This window comes from Siniperca chuatsi, linkage group LG18 (genome assembly GCF_020085105.1).
Source record: "Siniperca chuatsi isolate FFG_IHB_CAS linkage group LG18, ASM2008510v1, whole genome shotgun sequence".
NCBI lineage: Eukaryota > Metazoa > Chordata > Actinopteri > Centrarchiformes > Sinipercidae > Siniperca > Siniperca chuatsi.
In genome coordinates this window covers 24,090,764-24,109,213 of record NC_058059.1, presented here as the reverse complement: position 1 = coordinate 24,109,213, position 18,450 = coordinate 24,090,764, and the positions used below count along the sequence as shown (strand labels likewise).

General features: G+C 39.9%; 2 protein-coding genes across 9 annotated transcripts; one reads left to right on the top strand and one right to left on the bottom strand.

Moving 5' to 3' along the window:
* Positions 1–932: 932 nt before the first annotated feature.
* LOC122865224 (spindlin-Z-like) lies at positions 933–17,635 on the bottom strand. 6 transcript variants are annotated; one of them, XM_044173346.1, is made up of 8 exons: positions 17,096–17,417; positions 14,227–14,548; positions 13,067–13,172; positions 12,250–12,298; positions 11,903–12,038; positions 11,439–11,556; positions 6,693–6,926; positions 933–3,579 (listed from the first exon to the last, which is right to left on the bottom strand). In XM_044173346.1, exons 3-8 carry the CDS (start codon positions 13,104–13,106, stop codon positions 3,380–3,382), a joined length of 777 nt encoding a protein of 258 aa, XP_044029281.1. In that variant the 5' UTR covers positions 13,107–13,172; positions 14,227–14,548; positions 17,096–17,417; the 3' UTR covers positions 933–3,379. The 6 variants fall into 6 exon arrangements, 5 of the variants coding, with proteins under 5 accessions (XP_044029281.1, XP_044029282.1, XP_044029279.1 ...); XR_006375422.1 differs by lacking the exon at positions 14,227–14,548 and adding an exon at positions 4,048–4,856 and having other exon boundaries at positions 3,445–3,579; positions 17,096–17,635; XM_044173347.1 differs by lacking the exon at positions 14,227–14,548 and having other exon boundaries at positions 17,105–17,417.
* On the top strand, positions 6,933–10,004 carry LOC122865225. 3 transcript variants are annotated; one of them, XM_044173350.1, is made up of 3 exons: positions 6,933–8,146; positions 8,385–9,231; positions 9,404–10,004. In XM_044173350.1, exons 2-3 carry the CDS (start codon positions 8,759–8,761, stop codon positions 9,537–9,539), a joined length of 609 nt encoding a protein of 202 aa, XP_044029285.1. In that variant the 5' UTR covers positions 6,933–8,146; positions 8,385–8,758; the 3' UTR covers positions 9,540–10,004. The 3 variants fall into 3 exon arrangements, with proteins under 3 accessions (XP_044029285.1, XP_044029287.1, XP_044029286.1); XM_044173352.1 differs by having other exon boundaries at positions 6,933–9,231; positions 9,544–10,004; XM_044173351.1 differs by having other exon boundaries at positions 6,933–9,231.
* Positions 17,636–18,450: the final 815 nt, after the last annotated feature.

Here is an 18,450-nt window from a genome sequence, read left to right as displayed (position 1 = left end):
ATATATCCATGAACACCTCTAAAGCTCACTAATTAACACACTGTAGATGTTTGTTTAATCTGTAGACAAACAGAAATGTAAAAACGGTGGATGAATAAACTTGTCCGCCAAGAAATAGTTCCAGCATTTAACTCACGCCACAAAGCAGCATCTTCTGTTATAGGGCTAGTTGCCAGATATGATCTACTCTTACATATTTAAAAGGGTACTCCACCGATTTAGAATTGCACTCCTACTGTATAACATTGTCAGAGTCACAGTGGACAGTTTATTAAAAATTAAATTAAAAAAACAATCAGAACAGAGATACCATTTTTTTTTTATTCCACACATTCTTCTTCCTTGTCAAAATCTGGTGCCTACATTACTCCCTGTAGCCTCAAGCAGAGATGAGGAGCGGGCTATAGTCTGGTGAGCTCACTTCTTTCTAAATCCACAACCCCAGATTTTTTACCTAAAATGTTGGACTACTCCTTAAACATGTCTGTTGCACGTGTGGCCCACTAGGAAGCTGAATTAACCATTCAGCATGTTTGCACAAGGCCACTCAAACACTCTTTTTGAGGTTTGGGAGAAGAGCATGACTGATGCTGGATTTTTTAGGCTTATTGGCTTATGAGAGTTTAACAAATACAATAATGACTTATCAGCCAATTTAAACACATACACATTTTTGACAAAGATCCCTTAAATGTGGTTATTAAAAATTGTGACCAAGATATGTACTGAGCGAAATATTTTACAGTTGAAAAGTAAACTTGTCAGTGCTCTCATAATCTTCACTGAAGTATAATTCCAGCTTCCATAGGTGCTGCATGTTGCTGAAGTGCCCTTGAGGAAAATAACAAAACCCTTCCTACCTGCTCACGTGAACAAAACAGTCTCAGATGTCAAAAGTGAACCACGCTGGAAAGAAAACAAATCACACCATGTCAGGTTTTCCATTAACAATAAAAATGAACATACATTTTAAAACATACAAAAACAAACAATACAAGGCAAAAGGATGACAGAAGGCCCATGTAATTCAAACATTAGCAACAGTAATCTGTTATCATTATAACAGTGAAATTAACTGACAGAGTAAACTGACTGGACATAATCAAACTAATTAAAATAGTGCCTGTTTAGATTATCACAGTTTTACTAGATCTCTGGGAGAGTGTCTTTTTTTTTTTTAGTGTGGTTATTATTCAATTAAATTGAATTCAATTTTATTTGTATAGCGCTAATTCACAACAGAAGTTATGAATTTAATATTATAAGACCTGTAATCTGTCTCAGCAACTAACTACATCACAGGAAGTACAGAGACTGAAGGTTTTTCATACATTACTGGTTTCTTTTCTAATTTTTCATTCACTCCTGTGTTAACTTGTTTTGGGAGAAAAATAAAATGACAGTAAACATTCACTGGTAGCTGTTGCATTAAGTGCTCAAAGGTCCAACCCATAATTTTTTCAACCCCAAAAACTTGACATATACTGACATATACAAATGAAGTCAGTTATAAATGGAAAATCAACATTTTTGCATAATTAAAAAAAAGGTCTGTTTTCCTGCTTTGTTTACAGCTACAAACATACTTACAAAATAAATCTAAATTATTAATGTATTCTGATGATGTTACATTGTAATAAACTGGAATTATCCTTTAAAGAACCAACAAACTTTCCAACTGCCATCATCATCAATGGTCTTACACTTTTATAAAGACTCTTCAAGGATTCTTTTCTATTCTAAAATTGTAGCTGGCTGACAAAATACTGAAAATGGCAACTTTATTTGGGATATCAGTCACTTGCCAGTATAAACAGCTCTAACCATACAGTACATTCAAATTCCAAATTTTGCTTAAATATTTCGCTAAACTACATGTTCAAATCAGTACAGAACACGTTTATGGCAAACCTTCAGTCTTGAGTAAATACAAATAAAATAAAATGTACATTTGGGAAAAGGGAAATTTAAACCTTCACTAGTTTTTAATCTCTTCATATACTAAATACAACTGATTGTGTCCTCTCTGACTGCATACATGCTGTGGAACAGACCGGATCAACTGAGACATGGAAGTGAACTGGAATCAGGATTCCAATGCTTAACATCTTGACAAAAGTCCCCCTGATGCTTTCGGAAACTGAAAACTGTATCACTGCAGTAGACTTGTTTTTCTTGTAGATTCTGGTGACAAGTCCAACATACTCATGAACAGTCCAGGGAATATTCTTCTTGTCTGCTCCCCAGGGATTTAAGGTGCATTAAACCATGTTTTCTGCTCCTTAAATGAACACATTTTTACATTTAGAATCAATCACTGTGTTTGAAGTTCAAATGGAGGAAGAACCACCCAAGAAATCGCAGATCGAAGTGTTACTGTAACAAGGTATTTAACATTAACACAAACTGCCAAGGACAGAAAGGGCTTTGGCCAAGTTTCAGTTTAGTTTCTCCATCCTTTTAATCCTTCATTGAGGACTTTGAAAAGACAGCACAAGAGCAAATCCAAAGGCTTTGGTGAAATCACAAGAAAAAGCTGTCCGATCGTCTTCAACATAAAACAACTACACAACAAGACGGGGTTTTGGCAATGATAAAAGCAAAAAAAAAAAAAAGCCCCCATTTTTTAATCACAGTTTTTAACTGCAGACATCTTTAGACGAGGAATTTTTGACCCTCTTCGTTAATATTCAGCTGAAGTTGGTGAAATGGAGCCTGTGTAAGTAGTAAAATATATGATGAAGAAATGTGTCTTGTTCTGTACAGCAACCGGAACAGAAATCCCACTTCAGTTAACCTTTATTCCAAACAAAAAGGCCATAAATTAAGTCTTGGGATATTTCCAAAGTGTCCCCTTGTGTGTGACCAAACCATCAGGCTTGGTTAAAGTTATTTTTTTTTTGCCCCTTAGGTTTCCAAGGCTTCAGAAAGTCTCTGAAGTCCAACTTCTGGATGAAATCAGACACTGAAAATTAATTTGAAGGTTTAGTTTCTCTTTCTAGAGTAAAAGAGAATTTTTGGATGCCTTTGCTTTTTTCAGAAAGGTATTCAGGGGTATTCAAAATGTTTTGGACCTTTAACATAAAACCATGACCATTTTCTTTCTATTTTAAGGGTCTACAAACGTAATAGATGAGTCTTCAGCGTCACCAATCTAGATTTTTTTTCCCCTGGTCTTAACCGTTCCCAGACACATTAACAAGCCGCTTCACAAAAAGTATCTATCCTGTCTTTTTCCATTGTGAGAATTTTTTTCGAGTCTTTATTTTTGTCTTTGATGGTCTGAGGAATAAGCACTTGATCAAGTGCTTCAGATGTTTCAACACGTGCTGCATTTTGTTTATGTCATGTGGGACGGGCTCAGGACGTCTGCAAAGTCTTATGAAGTTTTGACCAGGTCGTAGACGTAAATGAGGAAGTCGTCGTTAAATTTGATGAAGTAGACAGAGGGCTTGGCCTCCACCTGGTGGATGACCATGCCCGTTCGTTTGCCCCCATCCTCTTTGGCGTACTCAACCTGTTTACCCACCAGGCTGTCCACCACCTCGCCAGGTTCCCTCTCTGCCGGGACGCTGTCATCTGCAGGGAGACAGAGAGAGAGAGAGATGTTACCAGTAACTGGCGATAACATGTCCTCCATCTTACCTGGTTTTGGAGCCAGGACAGCAACTTTAAAATTTGGCATCGAAAACAAAACCGGAACTGAAAAAGGAAACATTGCCATTGAAACATTTGTATTGGAAAAAGTTGTATTGGCAAGTATTGGAACTGAAAAAAGTTTCACTGAAAAATAAAACATAGACACAAATGTTTTCATTTTATTTTGATATTTTTTGCATTTTGATGTGTTTTTCCAATGACAATGTTTTGATGTTTTCTTCATGTCACTCTTTTGTACCCTGTCAGTTTTTTCTTTCAGTGACAGTGGTTTTCAGTTTCAACTTTCTGTCACTGTCTTTGGCATGGAGAGGAGGGGTTTGAGGGGAGGGGGCAAGGAGAGTGTGATTTACATATAATCTGCATACTAAGGAGAGAACATTACAATACCTGAACCAGATGTCCTCTCATCCACTCCAAAGCCTCTGGCATCACTGCAAACCTACGGCAATGGCTTTCACGAGTTCCCTGGAACTCCCAAACCACAAATAAGTCTGTTTCTCTCTGCCGTTGTTTGTTCACATAGAGCCTAATGTTAGCTAGCTGTCACATATTACCTAACGTTAGTGCTAGTTCCAGTAGACCTCTGCCAGACCAGCATAACGTCAGTTAAAAGTTAACTTTAATCCAGCTCGGTTCTATGTGAAAAAAATATCGGCAGAAAATAACGAGTTCACTTTTTCAAACTCTTCACATAGTTCTCTTTACCGACATGCAGCTCAGCACAATAGTTTATCATACAAAATGCACTAATGCAACCCCAAAACACTTACACATACACATCTCAGGATCAAGTCGTGTACCCGAACACTGACAACATTGGTCCGCCAATAGTAACACGTTCCAAGTGCACAAAATTAAACTAAAGTAATTCTAATAATGCAATACTAAACTATACATATTCACTATACATACCTGTATAGGATAGCTACAGATATAGAAATACAACAGTGCAAGTCAATGCATTTCCTGTGCATTTGGCCACAAGTTCTCCTCCACATCACACCTTATGTCCTCTTGCAATACACCTGGTAAAGGGTCTTTTTGCATGTCTGATCCATCCCTGGCAATCTTCTGCAGATATGTCCAAACATCCAGCATTCAATGTGTCCTCTCGTGGCTGGTGGTGATAAACTTTCCACCTCCATGAGGAAAAGATTTCCTCTGTGGGGTTGAGGAATGGAGAAGTGGAAGATGGACTGGAAGAGAATGGTGAAACGCCACATCGTCCCATACAATTACAAGACGTTCTGGAATCTGCCTCACTTGCCCCCTTTCCCCACCTGGCACAAATCTTTCATACAGGTAATCAAGGAATAAAAAGAGGCGCTGAGTGTCCCAATTAGGAGTTTATACATTTTTATTTGGGGTTTTTTGTGTATTTTGTGTTATGTTTTGACAATAGTATGTAAACATGTGCAAAATGGAGTATAAATACACAGTTTTGGTTATGGTTGAGTTTGAGTTCATAAAATTTGAAAGATGTGGTCATTGAATGCATTTTGTGTAAAATTCAATTCAATTTTATTTATATAGCACCAATTCATAACAGAAGTTATCTCATTGCCCTTTTCCTATAGAGCAGGTCTAGACCGTACTCTTTATAATATTAATTACAGAGATCCAACAAATCCCACCATGAGCAAGCATTTGGCGACAGTGGCAAGGAAAAACTTCCTCTAAGAGGGCAGAAACCTTGGACAGAACCAGACTCAATGGTGGGCGGCCATCCGCCACTGCCGTGTTAGGTTTTGAGAGAGGGGGGTGGGGATGGGGGCACAATGCAAAGACCATGTAGATTTTTTTTATTTTATTTTTTTAAATAGTAGAATATTAATTGTAGTGTTAATATTAATAAATGAATAATAATAGGAATAGGACAGCTATAGGAAAAATAATGTCAGCATCAGTAACAGAGCCAATAACAACAACTGTAGTAGCAGTTGTCGAGCAGGAACACGAGGGCAGCAGGTGGCCCACAACCACAGATCCAGTCTCTGCAGCTCCGGAGCAATGAAAAGTGATCCACAGTTTAGTCCAAATTGACTTCTACTGTGCTGACTGTGTAAAGAGTTTTGAAAAAGTTAACTTGTATAGAGAAATGTGACTTAGCAATTGCAAAAAACTGTAATACAGCTGTGACCCTGGCTGTACTCCCCTGCCCTCATTGCTACTTTCCAATCACATGGCTGGTCATATGGCTAAAATGGATATTACGACAATGATAAGTCACTGCCGAATAAGTCTCTTCAGACTCTCCAGTTGATCCAGAATGCTGCGGCACATGTACTAACAAGAACTAGGAAAAGAGATCATATTTCTCTAATATTAGCTTCTCTGCACTGGCTCCCTCTAATATCCAGAGTAGAATTTAAAATCACCATCATATCTTAAAGAGCTCATAATACCTTATTACCCGACTAGAACACTGCGCTCCCAGGATGCAGGGTTACTTGTGGTTCCTAGAGTCTCCAAAGGTAGAATGGGAGCCAGAGCCTTCAGCTATCAAGCTCCTCTCCTGTGGAATTAGATCCCAGTTTGGGTTCGGGAGGCAGACACCATCTCCACAGATAGAAGAGTAGGCTTAAGACTTTCCTCTTTGATAAAACTTAGTTAGGGCTGGCTCAGGTGAGTCCTGAACCATCCCTTAGTTATCCCGACCAACCACACTACACTTATTATTAGTTATTACCATTACTATTATTGTTTTATTAATATTACCACTACCATTACATTATTATTTTAAAATCCTATGTGGAATTTGCATTGTACTACTGTATTCTCTCTCTCTCTCTCTTTCTCAAATATGATCATATTGTTGCAATGCCCTTCTAATAATATTGGATTATCACACAGCCCTACCTGTGTACATTTACACCTGCCTTTTTTAGTACCTATTTAGATATAATGCAAAATGCTCAAGACACATACAGTAAAGGGACTAGGTGGGTTCAAGTAGGTTCCTCTTTAAAATCTCCACCTCTTTAAAATTCCCACCAGTTTAAATAAAGGCTGAATAAGATTACTTCACTCACTGGAGTCGGGCATGATGCGGAGGTCTCCCTCTTTGTAGTCATCCAGCAGCTGGTACATGTAAAGGACAGGGTCTTTCTCGTAGGTTATGTAGAACCAGGTGGTCATAATTGGAGCTCGGGCCAGCACCATCCCCCTCCACTCCTCCTTCGGACCCTCCTCCATCTCAAACATGTGCTCCACCGCTTTACCTATCATGGTGTCCGCCAGGCTGACGTCTGTTAGACGGGATTTAGCTGCAGGGATAAAAATTCTAATCAAGACAAAAGTCACTTCCCAGGCAGTTATATGTACATTTTAGAAACAACGAGACTTAAAAACCGGTGGAGCTTTGTTGCATGTCATACACCTCTTACTCGCCTTTTTCATGTCTGCCTCTTCACTGTTGACTGTCTAATAAAAGGTAAAAATGCCAAAACAATAATTCCACAAAAAAATTAAGTCCACTGCCACATTAGATTATATTCAACTTTACTATTTATGTACGGAGATGAGATACAGTTTAGCATCTAACCAGAAGTGCAAAAAGCAGTAATGTAGTGGAACGGTTTCCTGAGTCGGACACCACTAGCTAGTATGTTCCTGAGTCAGCGTGACACACTTTCCTGTCGTTTCCGTTTCTCAATCGCCCTCGAAGCATAAGTAAAAGTAATTTATACATGTTTAAGAGTCTACATGTCAGGTTTCGCATCTATACATAAACTTTTGCATGTCTGATTACTATACGAGTGATTTTGATGAGAGAAAGCCGCAAGAATGCTTTGATCATTTTTTGCTTGGACGACGCTCCTCCCCAATTGAAAGTGTATTTTCACTGTGCTGCTTAAACTACACACTCATATAAGTGCACATTGTAGCTAGCTTTACAATGCTTTGTCTAGCCAATGAAAATATAGGATCTTGTGTTACAGTCTATAGTCGAGTTGGAGAGAGGCAGAAATGTTGAATGTATGAGGGAAAAAAGTTACAGCCGCGGGAAAGACGAACAAAGATGCATGTAGCAAATGCAGCGTTTTTTTATTTTCAGAAACATGACATGATATATTATATTATATATTTTCAAATTAGCTATTCAAACTTATTTTCTTGTTGTTTATAAGCTAGGTCAAATAAACTATATTCATGCACCATGATTTAATACATTATGAAAAGAATTTGGGTGTGCTCTCACACACTGTGTATGTGTTGAAGGCCAGTAGAGGCTCTTATAATGGGAAATCTTGGTTATAGATTAACCTTCAATATAATATGTACAAGGTTAACCAAAATTGAATGTTTTTGACACTGGCTGAAAAGATAGAGAACAGAGACAGAAAGGGAGAAAGAAGGAGATACTAAAAAGGAGACAGGGAGAAACGAGACAGGAAGAAGGAGACAGGACGAGTCAGAAAGGGAGACCAGGAGAAAAGAGATAGGAAGGGGAAAGAAGACAAGACAGGGAGTTAAAATACAAAAGGTAGGTAAATGGTGTTTGTGTGTGTGTATATGAGAGAGAGAGGTTTTTATTTCCTTAACAGGAGCATCAAGATGTAAAAGAGAAAGAGAAAAAGAGAAATTGTAATGCTTCTTTGGTTTAAGGTAAATATATTTGTGTCTATGCATGTGGTAAATATATTTATACATGGATAATGTACCTTTTTAAACCAAATTTTGAATATACTGTATTTCTGAAAAAAATGTATATGCATTTTTAGATGCCTAACATCCGCCATAATAAAAGTGGGAGAGGAAGACAAGAAAGTGGACCCCAGAAGCCATGGGACTGGCCATACAGGAGATGTAAGCAGGCAGGCAGCCGAGCAGTTTGGAGTCCCCGAGTCCAGCCTGAGTAACCGAGTCAGTGGAAGGCTGATTTCAGGCAATTGTATCAATTACTTTGTAGGTTGCTTACACACACACAGAAATGACAGCTAATTTTTTTTTTTTTAACAACTAAGACAAAGGAAACACCAGGCAAATTCTGTGGCAGCGGCAGAGGTACTCTTAGCAGGTCAGAAATGTGTTACTATGTTGATACCGTTGACCTGGGATGGCCTCTACCCTCTGGACCATTGGCTGATCACGGGTCATGCCACGGGGACCTCCTCAACAGCTCCGCCAACCCCATCGGCATCTTCCTGGGCCCTGCCTCCTACCCAAGATAAACTATGCCCGCAACACTGGCAAAGTCAAGAGGAATTCCACCAAGGCCAGGTTATTGACGGCTCAGGAGATGTCTGATGTCATCCTAACCCACCCAAGGTGGAAGGCCCAAGCTCTGGCCAGAAGAGACAGAGAGCAGCAGGGGGCCAAAGACACCAGCCTGGCAGCCACTTCCTCTATTCTGCCTAACAGCTCCCGCCCCAGCCGCAGAAGAAGAGTGCCCCTCGGGGCTGCTTCTGCTACCAGCTGCGGCCATCCCCGGTCCCTCAACCCGCTCTGCCCCCTCTTGTGCCTCCGACGGTCACCGGCTGCCTGCCCCCGATGGCACACCATCCACAGCGAGCCTGCCTGCTCAGGGACATCGCCATCTTCCCCCGTCTCCCGGTCCACAAGTGAATGGTAAAAGATGTGTTTGTTTTGCACCAAAATCCCAAGACAAATTAATACATGGTAATAGACTGAAGATTCTGATACTGAAAATAAGCAACATTTTAACATGCTGGTGACATTAGCCATCATAATGAGTAATGCCTACGATTTGTCTCTTATTTATACATCCTACCACCCTCAGTGCTCCCTCATTGCCCAGCTCCTCCTCCTTGTCTGCTGGACCCACGACATACACTGGTGGTGTACTTAATGTTAACAGTCTTTGCATGCCAACCCATCATAATAAAGATATTTTCTTACATATTTTTCTTCTGTGAGTAGGTCACACCGCTGGCAAGAGAGGACAGGAGCCAGTGGTTTGGCGGTGTGGGTGGTGCAGGAAGCCTGACCCTCCGGAATCCCACCAATGCCTTTCCCCTCCAGAAAGGGATTGGTGTCCTGGGTCCAGTGTGACAACTGTTACAAATGGTTCCACACCATTTGTGTGGGCTGGGAGGAGGAGCTGGATGATGATTTTTTGATGTTTTTGGTGTTTAGATGTCTAATTTTATTTATCTATTTATGTCTTCATTTTTGTCATGTCTTTTTGTCAAAAATGTGTTATTTAATAAATCTGTTCATGATCTTCTCAATCATTTTCTCCATATTTTAAAAAATTCCATTTAATGCATGAACGCTTATGTTTATAGTTATACTACAAATACATATACAGTGGTGTGAAAAAGTGCCCCCTTCCTGATTTCTTATTTTTTTTGCATGTTTGTCACACTTAAATGTTTCAGATCATCAAACAAATTTAAATATTAGTCAAAGATAACACAAGTAAACACAAAATGCAGTTTTGTGTTTACACAAAATCCAAACCTACATGGCCCTGTGTGAAATAGTCTCTTTCTTATGGTGGAGTCATGAACACTGACCTTAACTGAGGCAAGTGAGGCCTGCAGTTCTTTGGATGTTGTTGAGGGGTCTCTGAATGGCTGAAGAAGCACAAAATGAAGACTTTGGAGTGGCCTAGTCAAAGTCCTGACCTGAAACCTATTGAGATGATGTGGCATGACCTTAAAAAGGCAGTTCATGCTCGAAAACCCTCCAATGTGGCTGAATTACAACAATTCTGCAAAGATGAGTGGGCCAAAATTCCTCCAGAGCGCTGTAAAAGACTCATTGCAAGTTATCGCTTGATAGCAGTTGTGGCAGGGTGGCCCAACCAGTTATTACGTTTAGGGGGCAATCACTATTTCACACAGGGTGTTGTTGAAGCATGCTATGTTATTTTGAATTAGGGAAGTACGGTCCCGGATGTGTTAACAGCATTGGTATTGGTTTGACCGACTCAGGAACAACATAATACTCCTGCAAAACCAGCGGCGCTCAATGTTTACAGTGAGGAGATACGGGTGTCCGACTCAAGAAACAGTTAGCGCACAGCTAGATCACCACATTAGCATCCTTTTACCGACTCTGGTAAAGTCGGAGCTAAAGAGGATGGTTAAAATGATATTCGTTTAGAAAGGTAGGAAGACTATACTTTAACACCATTAAATTAACTGAAAACATTACACAATCATTTATATTAGTAGTTAAAGGGAAATTTTAATGGAATGTTAGCAAAAAAGTGTCCGACTCAGGAAACAGTTACGTTACGTTATCAGCACACCTGTGAAGCTGTGATGCTCATTATACACAAGAAAACAAAAGGAATGGATGGAAAATGGAGAGACAAGTTGTCTATTTTTAGATCATTACCATGGGTTTATCCTCTGTACAGCGGCCTTTATAGGGCACCTCAGACTCAGCTTGTCAGACAGCTTTACACGGTCAGACGTGGCTCAACTTTCATTAGTCTAAGCTGGACTTTGTTAGCCTCACCTGTGCTTTGAGCTATATGCTAATCTTAGCATGCTAGTGCTACCATGCAGTTAGCATGTTAACATACATGTTAAGTTAACATCTATTAAATGTTATCATGCTGACCTTTAGCATGTAACATTTGGCATTTTAGCTAGCATGTTATATTTTGCCGACAAAAATTTATATGTCGTAAGTATATGTGATTTATATTTTTGTTGGTAGAAAATGTTCAAAAATCTGTTGCTTTATTTTTAAGTCGGAAAAAGGTAAAAATAAATACTTTCTTCCTAAAACTAGTAAACTAATTGTTCTAATCACCACTGTGTTCAGTCAGTGTGATCCTGTTGTCAGTTCAATCTTACCCAGTCTGTCAGGGAGCACCTCCAACCCCTGAACTCTCTCGTCTTTATGAAGCTCCAGACCATAAACGCAGTCAAAACCATCATACTTTATCAGATAGAGAGACGGGTTCACTGGCACCTGGTGGACACATGCATTTGAAACACTGTTTTTCCATTGTTTTGGTGCTTATTTCCACACATCCTTAAACAATTGTTTTAGTAAGGCCATTTGCGTCAACAATAATACACATTTTAGTTTGCAGGTAGCAGTGTAGCAGTGAGGATGCAGAGCTCAGCAGTGGTGTATGCAGATAGAATGAGAACTAAATGTTTATTATGGACTGCCTATTAGAAATAGGTCTACACATTTTATTAGACAGTATATGGAACATGTGACTATAAAACAATTTACGTGCCTGCCTGAACTACTGCAAGGCTCCATTAAACCCCTTACTTTCTCAGTAATTATTTGACCCTCTGCTTACCTGGTCGAGCACTGTTCCTTTCCAGACCACGTGTCCTCCTCCTTCCTTCCAGACGTGCTGAATCCTGCAGCCGACAATGTTGCGTCGTGGCTGCGACAGACCTTTGGTGGTCGGACCCAGACTGCTCTTCGGTTTCCTTCGAGGAGACATAAAACAACACTGTCAACATTGTCTGTTTTGACATTGTATTTACTGTTTGTACTTTGAGTTGAATCTGTTGAATTCCCTAATGTGGGAACAGAAACATTATCTCATATTATGATCTCATGATCCCTTCTACAGGACATTTGCGTCCAATTATTTAGGCCATAACAAAAATAAATGAGCTACAAAGCATCTTAACTCACTTATGAGGATTCTTTTTCTTCATCGTATTTGCAGAAATACCTGCATGCCCTGAGGAGAAAAATAAAATCACAGCACATTCATCGAACACTGTACAAATAACAACTTCCTGCTAACCATGGTGGTGGATTTGTGTGTTCCAGCCAATTTACTACAGATCCTGCATTTTCAGAAGCATTTGAATAAAAGTGAAAATCTCTTGGACACATACAACCTCAAACACCAACTTCCGGAGACTTAAGACTTGCTGCTGATAGATTATCCATCACAGTCAACATTTAGTCAACATTATCTTTCTGTCAAAGTTATCATCATGCAGTAATACAGTTGTGAACGGAGACTGTAATGAAAGCTCTCCTTGGACATGTGTTCATAGATACTAACATCCACATTTTTGTGAGTCCGCTTCTAAAATACATTGCATTGACAAGCTGTTTGTCTGCAAAGAGAAACAATCTTCAAACATGGACATGGTAAAAAGGATCATATGAATTTGGTCATTTGTTTAATTGAAAATGTGGCTGTTCAGCAGCTGACTCAAATTTCATTATTTTTCCTCAACAGGGTTTTCCAACCACTCCTTCCTCTCAGTTCGCATCACCACGTAATGATAACCCAAAACAACAAAATAAAAAGTGACTATCACAGACTGATAGATTTTCAATATGCAGCAAGTTTAAAATCTCTTCAAATTGGTTTTCATACAAATGAACTGAATCCAATGGCAATCAATCAGAAAACAAGTACTACCGCCATGTAGTGTCTGCAAGTTAAATGTTAATAGCTGTGTGTGTCTTGGCAGTAAGGATGACCTCTGACCTGCATCAGCTGTGTGTCTGTGTCCCTGAGTGCTCTTCATTCATCTGGAGGCTGGGAGGCAGCCAGGCTGCCCGGCCACACAGCTATAACACAAACCTTTCCAGGGCTTAAACAACAGCAGGAGAAAAACAGAGGACACGTTATCTCCTGTGAGGAATAACAACGTGACTACTAGCCACAAAAAACAGCTGAAATCTGAGATGTTTAGCAATTTTCTGGAGTTTCAGGATTCAGGTTGCTCATCTACAAAAACCAGGATCAAACTTGTGACAGAAAACACAAAGTCAACAATACAACAAAACTGGAAGATGATAAATCTGAAAAAAGACCCTGACCCAAGACCCAGTGAATTATAACAGTAAAATAAGTAAAGAGATTTGTAGTTATTAATACGACCCCATGTCATCATGAAGTTTTATACTAATATGTCCCCAGTAACAAAATAATCAAACATATACCACAAAACAAACTATCCAAAACAGTATGTATATGATTCAGCTGATATTATTAAATGTTAAATAATTCTGTGTTTTATGTGTATTTATCTGATGCCCTGGGTATTAATTTCTTTCAGCCATTCATGAACAAATATACATTATTATATATATTGAGTTCATACTAAATCATGATTTAGTATGAAGTCAAAAATTACAATGACATAGCTCAGGGGCTCTCACATCCACAAAATAATAAATCAAGGTTGAGACTGATTATAGCAATGACCAAAAACGTGTAGGCTGAAGCCATAGCTTATTACACCTACCCCTCCTACCCCTCTCACAATTCTAAATGAATAAACTTTATGAACACGCCACAAACAATAATAATAAGATAATACAGCGGGTCAGAAGATCACGCCTCGATTGAATATGGACGTCTGAAGTTTTTGGATTTGGGACAAAGTAAGTTTTAACTTAGGAAGAGTTCAGAAATCAATATTTGGTGGAATAACCCTGATTTTGAATCACAGCTTTGATTCATGCGTCCTTCACAAAGACAAATCTGCCCGATTCCAGCCTTGCTGAAGCACCCCCAGATCATCACCGATCCTCCACCAAATTTCACAGTGGGTGCGAGACACTGTGGCTTGTAGGCCTCTCCAGGCCTCCGTCTAACCATTAGACGACCAGGTGTTGGACAAAGCTGAAAATTGGACTCACCAGAGAAGATGACCTTACTCCAGTCCTCTACAGTCCAATCCTTATGGTCTCTTGCAAACCTCAGCCTGGCTCTTCTTTGCTTCTCATTGATGAAGGGCTTTTTTCTAGCATTGCACGACTTCAGTCCTGCCCCTAGGAACCTGTTTCGAACCGTCCTCGCCGTGCACTTCACCCCAGCTGCCTTTTACCATTCTTTTTGTAGGTCACTTGATGTCATCCTACGGTTGTTGAGGGACATTCGAATGAGTTGGCAGTCATTCTGGTCAGTGGAGAGTCGTTTTCGCCCTCTGCCGGTCTGTAGCTTTGTTGTCCCCAATGTCTGCTGCTTGCAGAAATCAGGCACATCCTGTCTCAAAATGATGCCGAAAAACTAGTCCATGCATTTGTTACTTCTAGGCTGGATTATTGCAATTCCTTATTATCAGGCTGCCCGAATAAGTCCCTTAACACTCTCCAGTTGATCCAGAATGCTGCGGCACGTGTACTGACAAGAACTAGGAAGAGAGATCATAATTCTCCAATATTAGCTTCTCTGCACTGGTTCCGTGTAAAATCCAGAATAGAATTTAAAATCCTTCTCCTCACCTACAAAGCTCTTAATGGTCAAGCACCATCGTATCTTAAAGAGCTCATAATACCTTATTACCCGACTAGAACACTGCACTCCCAGGATGCAGGGTTACTTGTGGTTCCTACAGTCTCCAAAAGTAGAATGGGAGCCAGAGCCTTCAGTTATCAAGCTCCTCTCCTGTGGAATCAGATCCCAGTTTGGGTTCGGGAGGCAGACACCATCTCCACATTTAAGAGTAGGCTTAAGACTTTCCTGTTTGATAAAGCTTATAGTTAGCATAGTTACGCTGCTATAGGCCTAGACTGCCGGGATGCATTTTTATACCATTACTGCATGTTACCAACTCTATTACTATTATTGTCATTATTATTCCTATGACTGTTATTCCTATAATTATTAATTTTTTATATTAATATTACCACTACTAATACATTATTACTATTTTAAAATTCTAGGTGGTATTTGCATTGTGCTTCCCTCTCCCCTCCCCTCTAATTAAATTGAAATTGATGCTTCAGGCTCAAGCTGCGATTGTGAGAAAAGAGACAGCCTGCTAATTTTAAATATGTACTGTGAACACAATGTAAAGGGGGTACAATGTGGCAGACATTTTTGTATTTTGTCAGCCAGGCATAAAAACACAAGCAGTTACTGAAGCAACCCATCTTTAGCAATGAGTGTCTGGGTGATGTTCCCGATCCTGAGCTACAACCACATATCATCTGTAGCTAATATCCATCTTACACCCTATTGTAACCGTCTTTGGCTAGCAACCATGCTAGACTGAAGCAGAACTGAGAGGAGGGGGAGAGTCTACAACCCTGCAAGGCGAAGGTCACATGACACACGGAGGCAGCTGAAGGCACCTGTAGGCTACTTTTCGTTAGACCTTCATACAACCGTTACTTTAAAAAAAACAGCTATGGATGCCCTCCGTCTGTCATGTGACCATCACCTTGCACCTCATAGACATCCCTCAAGCATCTACCGAGAGGAGGGGACTGATAACAGTCACCAGTGTTGACATCATCAACAAAGGGCGATACTGGGGAGATGGCAAGTCAAATGATCAGTCAAACATGACTATTCCTGAGAATGATCTTTTGGTTACATATGCCAAAGTTATACTTCAATGTTACGTTATTCCAAATGTTTGTCATTTTTCAATGCTGTGGTCACCACTAACAAAACTCCATTCATTTCCTTTGTGCTTAGGTGGTGGCAAACATCTCAAGAGGCAGATATGTCAAAATCTTTTAATATAAAAACCAACACCAGGTGCATGGAAAGGTTACAGATGCAACTGTGTTAGTGGGATAGCATGCTTTTATTGTGATTTGTGTGAACTGTGCCTTTAAAGAAAATAAAGCTTTTGGTTGCAGATTGTCCGCTTCACCATGTGGTAAGACAGATGTGCTGCAGATGTGTTGAAATAATACAGTTTTGGGTACCGCAAGTAGACAAAAACACGCAGCTGTAATCTTTTATTACTCTAATCTTCAATTCTTGTTCAGTGGAAGCATCAGCATGTCGGCAGCCGGGTTGTAGTTTTGCTCACAGGATCAGACTCCTGACCTTTGCTTTGATTTGGTTAAAAGTTGGAAAATGGGGCGTAGCTATCAGCAGATAGGGCATTCATTTCAGCTTTCAACAACTTTAACATAAAAATCCCAGGGCCCTACACGGTTTTATTACTTCATTGACTGCATTAGAATGAGAAAATGCTGCAAATGCATCTGCAAAAGGCTGTGCCAAACCAGACCCTGAGTTAAAAATTAAGGTTTTTACTGCTTTCAATCTACACTTTGACAGCTATTTTAGCAACGTTTCTTTTGTGTCTTTCCCTTTTTTCTGCTGTCAGTGTGAATGAGAATGCTAGTTTGACCACCACCTAGCTAACTGGCTAGGTTAAAAATAAATAATTATACAGTCATCATCTGCACTGACAAACGACCAAGCAGGTTCTGCCGGGCCAGCGTCAGCCATGTTGCTCGCCTTTTCTACTATTATTTACAGCCAAAGATCGGGGGGAAAGGGAGAGGAAAGGGGCATCAGACAAGTGGACAACGGAAGGAATGTCCGTCATCACTTCTGCGGAAAAGGCAGAAATATCCCAGACAGAAAGACAGCGGCAGACTGGGTTAGGTCTCTGGCTGTCTGCTGCTTCCCCCGTCAGACCAACCGTCGGCGGGAGAACGCCACCCACAAAACGAGCGCACAGTGTGTGTTGTTTTTGGTTGTTTACCTGCGGGCTGACTAGCAAGCTAAGAGACAGGTGCATGTTTGTTTCTGTCTTACCGTTATTACTTTTTTTAAATGGAGGTCGGAGCGGACTGCGGCGGGTTTTCTCGCCTCCTGCTGACTGTCCACAGTGCCCGTTTCAACTTCTCAGGAACCAGCAGAGACTCCACGGAAAGTTCATCTAAACACGATTTAACGTCCGTTTAAGCCTTTCACAATAAATGCGCTAGTGACTTTGTTGTTGTTGTTGTTGTTGTTGTTGTTGTTCTTCTTCTTCTTCTTCGTCTTCTTCGTCTTCTTCTGCTGCTGCTGCTGCTGCTGCTGCTTCTTTGATTTACTGGCGGGCCACAAACCAACGTTAAGAGTGCATGCCGCCACTTACTGTATTGGAGTGTGTAACATCATAACTTTAACCAAGACTAACAAACGGGGGGGATACAAAACAAACAACAACAAAAATTAACACTTTATAGATTTATATAAAGTAAAGACTGCTCCTATACTAAGTCTTAGTGCTCTGTGTTGAATCCTGTCCAGTTTTTCTAGGTGAATTGCTGCTGCTTCATACACCATGCAGCCATAATCCAAAGTAGCTCTCCTCAAAGCCCTGTATTTATGTAACAATGCTTCTTTGTCAGTTCCCCATTCAGTTCAGACCACACACCTCATTAAATTTAACAACTTTTTACATTTGGTGTCAATATTTTCAATATGATTCTTCCATGTGTATTTTTCATCAATCCATAGACCAAGATATTTAAACACTCTGACTCTTTCCATGGGCTTGCTATATAGTGTTAACCCCTGCTCGTTACTTATCTTCTTTTTAGTGACAAACATATAGCATGATTTTGCTACTGACATTTTGAATCCCATTGTTCTGTTTGATAGAAAATCCATGATCCAATTATATAACCTTCCACCTATGCTTAGCTTGTTCAATTTAATTAACAGACCTTCTCTCCACATGGAATCATACGCTTTCTCAATGTCAAAGAAAACTATAGCCACCATTTCCTTCACATTAAGGGTCTTTTCAATTTCATTACTTACTTTAATTAGAGCGTCTGTTAAATGAGTATCAGAGCGGATTTAGGAAAGGAAGATCAAGAACAGTCTTCCTTTTTCTAAAAAGTATGAAAGCCTGTAGGCAATCAATTTTTCCATCCATTTACATAAGTGTAAGGTTAGTGCTATTGGTCTGTAGTTTTCAGCATTTGATGTATCTTTTCCTGTTTTAGCAAATGGTAAAATGAATGCCATCTTCCACTTCACAGGTAGTCTTCCCTCTGTCCACACCTTATTGAAAAATTTAAACACTATTTCTAATGCTCCCTCTGGTAATTGACTGAACATAGTATAACTCAGCTGATCTTTTCCTGGAGCAGAATATCTGCTGCCCTTTAATGCCC